Source organism: Elephas maximus, chromosome 9 (genome assembly GCF_024166365.1).
Source record: "Elephas maximus indicus isolate mEleMax1 chromosome 9, mEleMax1 primary haplotype, whole genome shotgun sequence".
Classification (NCBI taxonomy): domain Eukaryota; kingdom Metazoa; phylum Chordata; class Mammalia; order Proboscidea; family Elephantidae; genus Elephas; species Elephas maximus.
In genome coordinates, this window is record NC_064827.1 from 81838071 (window position 1) to 81850797 (window position 12727).

General features: G+C 47.4%; 1 protein-coding gene across 4 annotated transcripts in view; it reads left to right on the forward strand.

Moving 5' to 3' along the window:
- Window positions 1-8395, forward strand: part of ABL1 (ABL proto-oncogene 1, non-receptor tyrosine kinase) — a 195798-nt gene extending 187403 nt beyond the window's left edge. For 2 of the 4 annotated variants that reach the window (XM_049896982.1, XM_049896983.1), the window contains exons 9-11: window positions 1569-1658; window positions 2010-2174; window positions 4619-8395. In XM_049896982.1, the coding sequence (XP_049752939.1) occupies window positions 1569-1658; window positions 2010-2174; window positions 4619-6312 (1949 nt within the window). In that variant the 3' untranslated portion in view covers window positions 6313-8395. The remainder of the gene's footprint in view (window positions 1-1568; window positions 1659-2009; window positions 2175-4618) is intronic. The other 2 variants (XR_007518784.1, XR_007518785.1) reach the window with 2 other exon arrangements.
- The last annotated feature ends 4332 nt before the right edge of the window (window positions 8396-12727 follow it).

Genomic DNA, 12727 nt, shown 5'->3' on the forward strand with positions numbered 1-12727 from the left:
TCCCTGGATTACAAACGAGTTCCATTCCTAAGTCTGTATTTAAGTCAAATTGGTACATAAGTCTGAACAGTTAGGTATGGTTCATATTTAATGTTAATTAGTCAAATGTTTGCCTTAGTATATGGTATATAGTGTACCTTTCTATGCATAAAAACTATTAAAGAAACACTTCCAGATAAAACATCATTAACATAAGAATACAGTGGTGATAATAATAATGTTTTGATGTGCGTCTAAAAGTAGCGCCCGTTTGTTATAAACCACTGTATGTACCTCACATTTTTAATATAATAGGCTTTTTACATGGGTTGGTTCATAACTACGGGTTGTATGCAAGTTGGACGTCTGTAATCTGGAGACTGCCTGTGTATGTGAGAGTTTTGGTTTTTTTTTTTTTTTTTTAAGCAAAAATTGGATTGATCAATACCAAACCCAGGGTTCTTATTAATAAATACAGATTTCTGGGCCATACCTCTAGACATTCTAATATAGTAGGTAAACATGCCAAGTAATGCTTATCTTCCTGGTGTTATTTATAGTATTATATTTGTATGATTTTGTGTTACTTTCTCAACTTATTCCACCTGTTAGAATAGCAAGCGTATCTTTTCATATTTGTATATTTAGGTCTCTCTTTCGTATTCATATAGCTGCCGAGAATTCCATTAAATGATGTATTCATTTGTCCAGTCCTCTTTCGACGAGCATTTGATTGTTTTACACATTTGTTTGTTCCCATTGCAAACTAGGCAGGAATGAACATCCTTGTAAATATATCTCTGCCCACTTATGCCAATATTTCTAAAAGTTAACTTCTTGATTCAGAGGGGTTTGTGTATTTTAAATTTTGATAGATTTTTGCCAAATGATACTCCAAAAAGATTGCACCAGTTTGTACTCCTACCAGAAGTGTATGGAGCCCTCATGGGTGGTAGTTAAGAGCTTGGCTGCTAACCAAAAAAGGTCAGCAGTTTGAATCCACCAGCTGCTCCTTGGAAACCCTGTGGGGGCAGTTTTGCTCTGTCCTATAGGGTCGCTATTTTTTTTTTTTTTTTTTTTATATCACTATTAGTCGGAATCAACTCGACAGCAATGAGTTTGGTTTTTTTTTTAGAAGCGTATATGAGTGACTTTCTCTACATCTTCACTGAAGCTAGGTGTAATCAAGCCTTTTAATCATTTTAATTAGCATTTCTTTCCTGATAAGGATTTCAGACTTTGATAACCATGAAGTAAGGGTGGAATAGAAGGCAATTTATTTGGTTTAGTAATTCCCTGCACCAGTGGCAGTGGGGTTGGGGAAAATAGATTTGTAAATGAAGTTCTTGCTGTCAGATGTCTCTCTGGGGTTTTACAACCCATATTCTTACCAGTATCTAAAGTCTTTTCGAATGCCTAATGTCTGTAATAGGACACAGTAGTATTTGTCACTTATAACTTGTTGCAGAAAAAGGTGGTTAGCAAGATTGGTATGCTTCTTTAATTTTCAGACTTCTCCTTGAGGATTGCTAGCCCTAAGCTCATTAACAAGGCCTCATGGGTGTCTGATTCTGGTCTCATCTATCTAGGTTGGCAGTGGAATCCCTCTGACCGGCCCTCCTTTGCTGAAATCCACCAAGCCTTTGAAACAATGTTTCAGGAATCCAGCATATCGGATGGTAAAGTTGCCTTTCCCAGGGTGCTCTGCAGTGGGATAGAAGGTTGGGACAGGAGGGGTGGCCATGTTGGGACTAAGTCTCTGGTCCTTCAGTTCACTTCCCAGTGGAAGTACCCGGGCAAGCAAGTTATCTGAGACCAGAAAGCTGGGCAGAGGTGTGAAGTGTTGAGCTCTTTGTCTTTTATAACCATGCAGAGTTCTTCTGAAAAATAAATGCTGTTTCTTCAGCACCTCTGTCTCTTTTCTGTAACTATGTAGATAACCATTATTATCTTTAAAAGAAAAAGAACACCAACATACCAAAATGACACCATTACTGATGGCTCCTTGGTGTTTTGTGTGTGGTTTTCAGAAGTGGAAAAGGAACTGGGGAAAAAAGGCGTACGAGGTGTTGCAAGTACTTTGCTGCAGGCCCCAGAGCTGCCCACCAAGACGAGAACCTCCAGGAGAGCTGCAGAGCACAAAGACTCGGCTGACGTGCCTGAGACGCCCCACTCCAAGGGCCAGGGAGAGAGTGGTATGTCTCTCCTCCCACCTCCTCTACCCTCATCAGCTCTTCTCTCTCCTCTCACCAGAGGTTCAAGGGCCAGTGTAGGCAAAAGGAAAGCAGTAAGTGGAACCTGCATGGAAGGGCAGGCAGATCCCACGTTAGTGATCCATCTTTTGGAAAGAGGAAGGTTCTCATCCCCCACAACACCTCCCTTCCCCTCCTCCTGGGAATCACCTAGGATCCATTGACTTTGGCAGTTAGTTTGGTCAAATAGGCAGAGGGGGCTTATGAAATCTACTGAGAAATGAATCCACCTTCTCATCTGTTATTCAAAGCATTTGTGGTTGCTCTTTCGGGACAAATACAACAATGATAAATATTGAACCAAATGAAAAGTAGTTTGTAAAAGCACTGGTATTGAAAAGCCCACGGGGGCTGGCTAGAGCCAGGAGAGTCCTGTGTACAGAGCTAGTGTCTTCTGGTGGCTTCTAGCAAGGGTGTCTTTCTGGTGCTGTTCCCTGGGCAAGCAAGGGAAATAGGATTGGTTCAGGAGGGGTCTCAAGATACTATCAGTAATAATAACTCGCTAACATTTATATAGTGCTTCCTGTGTGCCTAGCTCTTTTCTGAGTTAAGCTGTTCTAACACATTGGTTGCCCCCCAAAACCAGAGGTCAGGGTTCTACTGCAGACCAGCTGAGTGAAAATATCTGAGGGTGGGGCCAAGCGTCTGGGTTTGTAAAGGCTCCTCAGGGCATGCTGATGATAGACTCGACTCTAATGGACTGCAGGTTGTGGAAGTAGAAAGGAACAGGACAGACTAAGTTTTAATATGGAATTATGGGATGTTTAGCTGCAGCAGGATCTGTGGTTCTCCATTTTTTTTTTAATCATGTATCCATATTAGTAAAAAAATAAAAAGCTGAACATGTGCCCCCTATTTATTTATGTATTAACGCACTTATTTATAAACATATACTACTAAACAAATACATTATGTGTGTTATAAAATATACCCAAGATGTACATTGAAAAGGTTTACATAAGAAATAAATCTAAATTATAATACTTTTCAAACCTTACCGGATAATCTTGGTTGACCCCTCTTTGGAGGCTGTGGCACCCAGACTATCTGTAATCTTCCACCCTTCGTCCTTGCGTTAGTCGCCATGATTTCAGGTAGCCAATCACTGGGAGGAGGAGAGGCAGCTGTGGAAACGTGCTTATGAAAAGCCTAATGATAAGCGATCATGTTCGTTTATGCCCGTCAGTATTCATCTGAGAAATATTTTGATACCTAATCTCATGGGGAGCCAAGAGTGTCAGTTAGCTGCTCAGCGCTGAAATAGAGCTGGATATAATTTGTTACATTTCACTTTCTCTGCATTCTTCCAGTGGATTAAAGTTTTAGTAGTCTTTGTCTTCCCCTAATTCAGGTGTCCTATGTGATGCCTGATGTTGTGATAAATGCCCACTTGTACCTCTGATCTGAAGTAGAGAGTGCTGACAGGAAACCCCTTTTCTTGTAGCTCGAACCCTGAGAGAGAAATTTTTTTAGCAGGGAGTCATTGCCTAGCACTATGCAACCAGGGTTTCCTTTTTTTTTTAAGCAGGGAGCTTGGTAGCACCAAAAGATCTATTATTCATATTTAAAGAGTCTCCATTTTAAAATGTTCAGAGGTTCCCTTTTTGTTTCCCAAGCATAATAGCCCATTGTTGCTGCACACCTGTAGCATAGGACCCCATCCCTCCCAGATTATACCTTGTAGGAGCCTCCAACAGGGCCAGGTGGTCTGAACATCGCAGTTTCTGATCCTTTGCTTGGCCTGGTCATTGTTTCTTATCCACCAGATACTGATGTTGAAGAGGGTGAGGGGGGCTGTGCTGATTTAAAGTAAACTAGGGGTGGCACAGTGGTTAAGAGTTCAGGCTGCTAACCAGAAGCTCAGCAGTTCAAATCCACCAGCCACTCCTTGGAAACCCTATGAGGCAGTTCTACTCTGTCTAGGGTTGCATGAGGTAGAGTCAACTGAACAGCAATGGGTTTTTTTTTTTTTTTTAGTGAGAGGATAAGGAGGCTGGGGCCATCTCAGCTTTTGTTCCTCTGTCTTCAGTGAGTGAACTTAAGCCTTTCCAAATAGTAGTAATAATGATGTTTACAATTATTGAGAAACTATATGCCAACAACTATGATAAATACTCCACATTCATTATCTCATTTACATTCTCACAACAATCCTATGGATAGATTTATGGTCCCCATTTTATAGATGAGAAAGCTGAGGATGAGAAAAGTGAAGTAATTTGCCTGGGGCTTATAGCAAGTGGCAGAGCTGGCAGTCAGACCAGGCCTATCAGAGTCCAGAGGCCAAACTCTTAGCTGCTCCCCTAGAGAACTGGGTGGCCAGCCTGAAGTTAGCCACTCAAGAGCCTTTGGTCTGGAGTTCTTAAACTCTTCCCACTATTTTTCAGATCCTCTGGACCATGAGCCCACTGTGTCCCCATTGCTCCCTCGGAAAGAGCGAGGTCCCCAGGATGCCAGCCTAAATGAAGATGAGCGCCTTCTCCCCAAAGACAAAAAGACCAACTTGTTCAGCGCCTTAATCAAAAAGAAGAAGAAAACAGCCCCCACCCCTCCCAAACGCAGCAGCTCCTTCCGTGAGATGGACGGCCAGCCAGAGCGCAAGGGGGGCGGTGAGGAAGAGGGCCAAGAAATCAGCAACGGGGCGCTGGCTGTCATGCCCTCAGACACAACCGAGCCAAGCAAGTCCCCAAAGCCCAGCAATGGGACCAGCGTCCCCAATGGAGCCTTCCGGTCTCCTCATCTGTGGAAAAAGTCCAACATGCTGACCAGCAACCGATTAGCAGCCAGTGAAGAGGAGAGTGGCAGCAGCTCCAGCAAGCGCTTCCTAAGATCCTGCTCTGCCTCCTGTGTGCCCCACGGAGCCAAGGACACAGAGTGGAGGTCAGTCACACTGCCTCGGGATTTGCAGTCCACAGGAAGACAGTTTGACTCGTCCACTTTTGGAGGGCACAAAAGTGAGAAGCCAGCCTTGCCTCGGAAACGGGCAAGTGAGAACAGGTCTGACCAGGTGACCAGGGGCACAGTGACACCCCCACCCAGACTGGTGAAGAAGAACGAGGAAACAGCTGATGAGGTCTTCAAAGATACCACAGAGTCCAGCCCAGGCTCCAGTCCTCCCAGTTTGACTCCGAAACTTGTTCGCAGGCAAGTCATGATGGCTCCTTCCTCTGGCCACCCCCAGAAGGAGGAGGCCGGGAAATCCAGTGCCTTAGGGACCTCTGTCACAGCTGAGCCAGTTCCCCCCACCAGCAGAGCAGGGTCAGGTGCATCTGGAGGTGGCACCAAGGCCCCTACTGAGGAGTCCAGAGTAAGGAGGCACAAGCAGCCCTCCGAGTCTCCGGGGAGAGACAAGGGGAAAGTGTCCAGGCTCAAACCTGCCCCACCGCCCCCACCCCCAGCCTCTGTTGGGAAAGCTGGAAAGTCCTCTCAGAGCCCGAGCCATGAAGCAGCTGGGGAGGCAGGAGCCGGTGCTAAAGCAAAATCCATGACCCTGGGTGTGGATGCTGTGAGCAGTGAGGCTACCAAGCCAAACCAGCTAGGAGAGGGCATCAAAAAGCCTGTGCTCCCTTCCATACCAAAGCCACAGTCATCTACCAAGCCATCGGGGACCCCAACCAGCCCAGCCCCTGCTTCCTCATCATTGCCGTCAGCATCCTCATCCCTGGGAGGCGACCAGCAGTCCTCCACTGCCTTCATCCCTCTCATCTCTACACGTGTCTCTCTTCGGAAAACCCGGCAGCTTCCGGAGCGGATTGCCAGTGGCACCATTACCAAGGGTGTGGTCCTGGACAGCACCAATGCCTTGTGCCTCACCATCTCCAAGAACTCTGAACAGATGGCCAGCCACAGTGCAGTGCTGGAAGCTGGCAAAAACCTCTACACGTTCTGTGTGAGCTACGTGGATTCTATCCAGCAAATGAGGAACAAATTCGCCTTCCGTGAGGCCATCAACAAACTGGAGAACAATCTCCGGGAGCTTCAGATCTGCCCGGCGACTGCGGGGAGTGGCCCAGCCGCCACTCAGGACTTTAGCAAACTCCTCAGCTCAGTGAAAGAAATCAGTGACATCGTACAGAGGTAGCAGAAGCCAGGTGTCAAGCCAACTAGAGCTGCCTGCAGCGTGTGAGGGTTACCCGTGCCCGTGATGGTAACGGACGAAGGACCAGTGAACTGGGACCTTGGCCCAGGAGCTCTGCGCAGGCGGAGCTGAGAGGCCGCCATGGAGTACAGCCCTACTACCTATGTGTGCACCAACTGTCCACATGCACTTTCCTCCTCCTCAGCCCCGGCTCCCTGAGCCCTCTCTGTCCCCTGAGTTGTATCTGTGGAGTTCCTTCTCTGTGGACTGAAGTCAGCGTGCCAGGGTTCCGCCAGGCTCTTTCACACACACTGCTTTAAAACTGAGGTTTTCAGGGCAAGTGAGAATGGCAGATAAGGATTTTTGTTTTTATTTTTCTCTCTGGCTACATCTTCCCCCTCCACTCCCCTCCCTGCCCCCCTCTCCCCAACCAAGAGTGAGCATCCTGAGCTTCAGCCTTTCCACCAAGGCCTTGTGAATAGTCACCCCTGCCCACCACGTGGAGGAAGCCTTTCTACTCAGTTACCCAAGTTGACCCTCATAAGGTCAAGACGCATTTCAAGAACTACATCCTGAAGAAGGGGGTGTCCAGCCTGTGCTACCAGGTGGTCACTCTGCCCCTCCACTGGTGTCTGAGGGCCCCACTTTCTCATGTGAAGGACAGCTCCTGACTGGGGGCATAAGGCAGGGTGATAGAGCAAGCAGAGGTAGGGAAGCTGAAGAGGACTGTAGTGTGGGCCAGTGCTCTTGTCATCCATTGTCTCCACATCCCTGAAGCCCAGGTCCTTGTGCTCTTTTGAAGTACAGTGTTAATCCTGGCTAGAAAGCTTGAGTCTTAAGGGTAGCATGGTCGCTGTCACTGCAGACCTCAGAGCAGAATGGGGGCAGGGCAGTGGGTGATAGGTAGCTAGGCAGGTGGGGAGCCTGGTGCTGAGATAGCCCTGGGCTGGGCATAGCAGCTCCACAGCGGCCTGGGGTTACCATCCTTTCACATTCCTGAGTGTCCTGGAAAGGTCTTCATTTCTGACCTGTCCCTGCCTTCTGCCCCTCGCTATACTCCTCCTCTGAGACAGATTCTTCCAAGGCCCTCTCCTTTGTGACAGGACAGTCTTCAGTTTTCTGGAGTTCTTGAAGCATTTCAAAGCTCTGTCCTCACTGGGCACAGCTGCCTGTGATACAGAAATGAGCCACCATCAGGCACCAGCGCAAACAGGAAGAAAAGAGCTGCTGGCCCCGAGGCCGTAACAGTGGCGGCTGCACTCTGGAGGTGGGCAAATGTCTTTTATTTAATTACCATGAACAACACTTAGCCTAATATTTGGGGGGTTTGTCAGGAATTGTTCAGAAAACCACAAAAGTATGAAGCCCCAGAAAGTATTTCAGAGAGCAGCCCTCATCGTTTGGTGTCATGCATTTCTCCCCCTGGACTGCCCAGGAACAGAGCTGAGGTGCTGCGACTGTGCCTCGTGGGGCAGGGCTCCTGGTTTCCTTGACCCTGACCCAGAGCAGGTAGTTGAAAAGCAGGCAGGCAACCACCTGAGCCTCACGGATGTCTAGAAACAACCCTTAGAGAAACCAGGAGAAGACCCCCTTTCTGCTCCCCTTGCCTTCTCATGCCTGTGACTAACACAGGCACTATTTTTATGCTACTCACCTAAACTTGTATTTTATTTTCTGGTAGAGATGGTTTCCTCTGGATCATTTTATGCTGTTCTCACAGCACGTCACCTCTTTGCCCCCCGCCCCCCCAGACTGCTGTGTTGCACAGACTGAGGGAGGTGCTAGAACACCGCCAGCGGCATTGCAGAGCAAAGCAAAACCACGCCACACAGATTCCCCCAGACTGACTTTCTATGAGGTACTGGTCTCTTTTTGTTAACATGATGTGCCACTATATTTTGCATTTATATCTTGGTATTACACTATTTTATAGACCTCGTCTTTTATAAATGATGTGTAAATAGCTTTCTACTGTCTTCCCTTCGGGAATGCCTATGGTGTCTTTTTTTTCTTTGGTCCAGTACATTTTGTTTCTGTATATGACTCTGTTTTTTGAATCCAATCTTTCCTTTGTAGTATTTTTTAAATAAATAAAGTGTTTACAACTTTAGAATTTTTGGCAGATGGTTTTGATCTGTAATTCTTCAGTGTTGTTCAGAGCCATTGTTGTGTGGGGAAGGGATAAAGCTCTTATTTTCCTGACAGAGCTGGAGGCTCAGTGTGCAGAACAGAAGAGAACAAGAGCAAGATTGCGGCAGGAGCCATGCTGGCTTCCCAGCTTGAGGAGCCTGGGATTTCCTGCCCAGGTCTTACGTCATTAGCAGCCACTTCTCAAGAATTTTGCTCTGAGCTCAGGCCCTTCCTGCACCCTTGGTGCTTACTTGCCGCAGCCCGGGCTCCTGTTAGCTCACTGAGAGTGGGGCTCTGTACAGGCCACCCTGTCTGGCAGTGGACAGGAAGATCAGCCTCACGGGCTGTGCGGACTTCCAGGCCATCACAGTGTCATTTAAATGGGCAGAGGAGATAGTGTCCTGAATTCCTTGCTGGCCTGAAAGAGTTAATTACCTCCACAAGTGCATTTTTTTTTTTTCTTCTCCGTCCTAGAACGCACTTCCTGTCACTGCCCTCAGCAGCTAAAGCGCCCTTCATTCACTTGTGTTTTACAGGCTGGGCATCTTATTTCTTTGTGTGAACAAGGAGGAACAGAGGTGTGCTGGCCTGTGAAGGCTGGAAATGCCATGGGGGGGCCATGCTGGGACCTCTCCTAGCCCCCAAGGGGACTGTCAGGTAGGGTGTGCAGCCTCTTCCTCAGCTTGGTCTCCACTTAACGCCAGCTGACAGATTGGAAAGTGGAAGTTGGGGAAGTGAGTAGCGCCCTCTGATAATGATACTTAAAGCCAGCAGACTTGTCCAAGGACACATGTGGATCCTGCTCAGCAAAGCATATTGAAGAGCACGGTTCAGTGAAGCCTCTTTACAGGAAACCTCGGCAGCAAGATCTGCCGAACATCTGGAGATAGGGGTGAAACGCCAGCCCCGGACGAGAGCTGGGGGACCCACGTTACTGTGCTCAGACTCAACAGCGGCAGGCAGCACTAGAGACCAGATTGTCTTCCCTCTCAGTTCACAAGGACAAAAGCCAGCTTGGGGTCACGTAGTTCACTGGTATGTAGTTGAAGCACAACTGAATGCTGTATCTCCTGAGTTCAAGTCCAGGGCTTTTCCACTGGTAAGAGGATCTTTCCCTGAGTGACTACTCCCAAGACTGAAAGAAGACACAGAACGATTATAGCAACAACTGCAACTGTTGGCGAGCTTCGTCCGTCCTCCATGGTAGACGTGGACCACTCGTGGAGTCCTCGCAGCAGCCTTCCTAGGCAGGGTACGTGTAATCCCATTTCACAAGGCTCAGCAGCAAGGTTCCTTGTCCAGAGTCAAAGCTCACATGTGGTAAGACCAGGATACAGCCCACACACAACGCAAGTCACCTTGGCAAATGCGCAGTGGACGCTGGCCGCACTCCTGTGAGATAAATTCCTTGTCTCCCAAATAAGAATCGTCCATGTATGTAACTGAGCTTAAGAAACTTAGTGTGGTCTAGCCATTCTGGGGCAGTGGCTCTGAGTCTTTTTTAGGTCACAGACCCCTTGAGAATCTAATAGAAGGTGTGGATCCTAGCCCCAGAAAACACATGTGCACATACACAACAGTTTTTAGATAATTTTGAATCTCGCCCTCAAGGTCCTGAACCAAGGGAGGTTTCCAAGGACCAAGTCCACCAAAGGGCCAACAGGTTACTGTGGATATTGTGATTATCACAAAATAAGAACCTAATGTGTCTAATTTTTTTTTTTTAAAAAAGCTATAAAAAACAAAACCCCAAAACTGAGAACCGTCCAGATGTCCATCAAAGAAGAGAGGATAAATTATGGAGTGTCCATGGAGTAGAATATTATAAGCAACATCAATGAGTAAACTGTTGCCACACAAAACAGTATGGGTGCATCTCATAAACAATGTTGAGCAAAAGAAGCCAGACACAAAACAGTTGTGCTGTAAGCTTCAATTTATTTAAACAGACACAACTCATCTGTGGTGTTAGAAATCAGAATGGAGGATAACCCAGGGTGGAGCAGGGCCATGCCAGGTTGGGGCACAAGGGGACTTGGGGACAGGTCATATTCTGTTTCTTAATCTGGGTGATACTGGGTGATGGGTGTGTCACTTGATGAAAATTTATCAAACTACACACTTAGAATTCGTGCATAGATATATGTTACATTTTAATGAAAGTTTCCTTAAAATACTAGGCCACATCTGAGCACTTTCAGCATTTTCAGGCATGCTACATCATCAAGGAAACCTTCACTCCCCTTTACGAGGGAGGTTACGTCACTGTCCTCATCTGATGGGTGAGAAAACTGAGGCTCAGATGTGAAGCAACTTGTCCAAAGTCACACAGCTTGTGACCTGCCGCAGGCCTGTCTGGCTCTGTGACACCAAGCCCTTAGCCACTGTGCTGGACTGATTTGTATACAGTGCAGATGGCCACAACATGACCTGCAGAGATCTGTGCTCCAGGACCAGGTTTCTCCCTCAGTCACGGAAGAAAACAAGCCAAGAATTACAGCTAGACCAACTTCTCCAGGTGTTTCAGATACTGTAGACGAGGGGTTCCTGAATTGGCCGCTCTGGGGAATCAGTTTCTACGTTTCATCTTGGTACAGAAGACATGAGGTGAAGAGAGAACTAGTAACCAGAGTGTGTCCCTGTCAGCGCATGTCCTTGTTCCTGGTGGTCACCCAACACTGTGGGCAGGACCCCCTGGTCCAGTTAATGTTACCGACATCATCAGAGAAACCTCAGGTATTAACCTGCAAGGGCATCCCCAAGGAGCTGAGGGAGGTTTCAGTTACAGCAGCACCGACAGCACAGACGAGTGCCCTGCTCTGCCCTTGGGGTGAAAAGCACCTTGTTGGGTGGGGGTCTTCAGTGAGCTTTGTCATGCAACTGTGGCATTGGAGCAGGGTTCTAGACAAAGGTGGCTTCCCTGTTTTCTACAATGGTTGCCTACGGCTTAGTGGCCCTGGCAGTACTCCCCCTTTTTTCTTAAACGTTTTTATTCACACTTCAAACATACTTCAACAAAGAGAAAAATATTCTCTTCCCTTTTTAATAGCTAAATACCTTTAGATTTTCCCACCTAAGATGAAGACTTTCGTGTCTTGAGTAAATACGAACAGATACAAACAGCTCTCCAGTGGCTCCGGTTTGGAAGAGTGAGAGTCGCCACTCGAGGTGGAGTGAGCACCGGTCACTCGGAGCTTAATCTCTGCTTCCAAAATGAATGCACTAATCAGAGTCATCTTCCTCATCAAGGAGAAAGGGAGGCGGTGGGGTGGTGTGAGGAGGCCCAAAGTCCTTGACAGAAACCAGGCGGGTTGATACAGAGTGGGGCAGGGGATGAAAGACTAAATTGAGCCAGATATAGTGGGAGTTGATTCAACAGATAATGCACTTAACAGTTTGGTTGTTCTGGATTTTCAGGGTTATTGGGCATGAATGTACAAGCAAACTGGAAAGAATATCTCCATTGTTGATTCTTGTAATGATGAAAGGCTAATGACGGTATATCCACTGCTTTGAAGGTGTCTCATCCCTCCTTTCCTCTATCTCTGTTTTCTCTGTTGAGGTTAACCTAATGCTGCTAAATTAAAAACCAGCCAGTGTATATCTGAGGTGTGTGTAAAGATAAGCAGGAGGAGCTCAGCCAAGGTGGCCTCCAAGTGCTGTTAACCGTTGGCCATGGGGCAGCTCCTTTTCTACAAGGCTGGAAATTGGCAAGAGTAGGTGGGCCGGGGCCCTTGCTCCAGGGTGTCCCTCTGTTGGTCTTCGGTCCATTGTGTTTCACTGGGTTTCTCTTGGGCATGTTATCTGGCTTCTTTGTGTGGGAAGGAGCTAAGGGAGGGGTGGATCTGGTTCCTGCCCTTCCTTAAACAAAGCGGGTGTGAGCACACACAGCCGAGTGTATCAGCTGGCATCCCACTTGCCTTTGCATTCAGGGCCTGAGCTGACTTTTACTGACAAACGGACTAGTTTTCTTAGAGATTTGCCCTCCATGGTTTAAGGGCCAAGCATTTGCCTTATTAACCAACAGACAACCCTGGGATGTGTCCATCCCTGTCAGAATGTCACATTAGCAGGTGGTAACAGCACCCCTATGCGGGAGACCTGCTGAATCATCCCAGAAAGGTCATGTGCCCCCCCAGACTGGTACCATTGTCTTGCCCCCATTCCAGCACCCCAAGACCCACGGCACAGGTATCAAGGCATAGGGAAGCCCTGTTTTTGTGTAACAAGCAGCAAGACGCTCCACGAGAAGGCAGCTTGCTTTAACTGAGGGTGATGTTCTGATTCC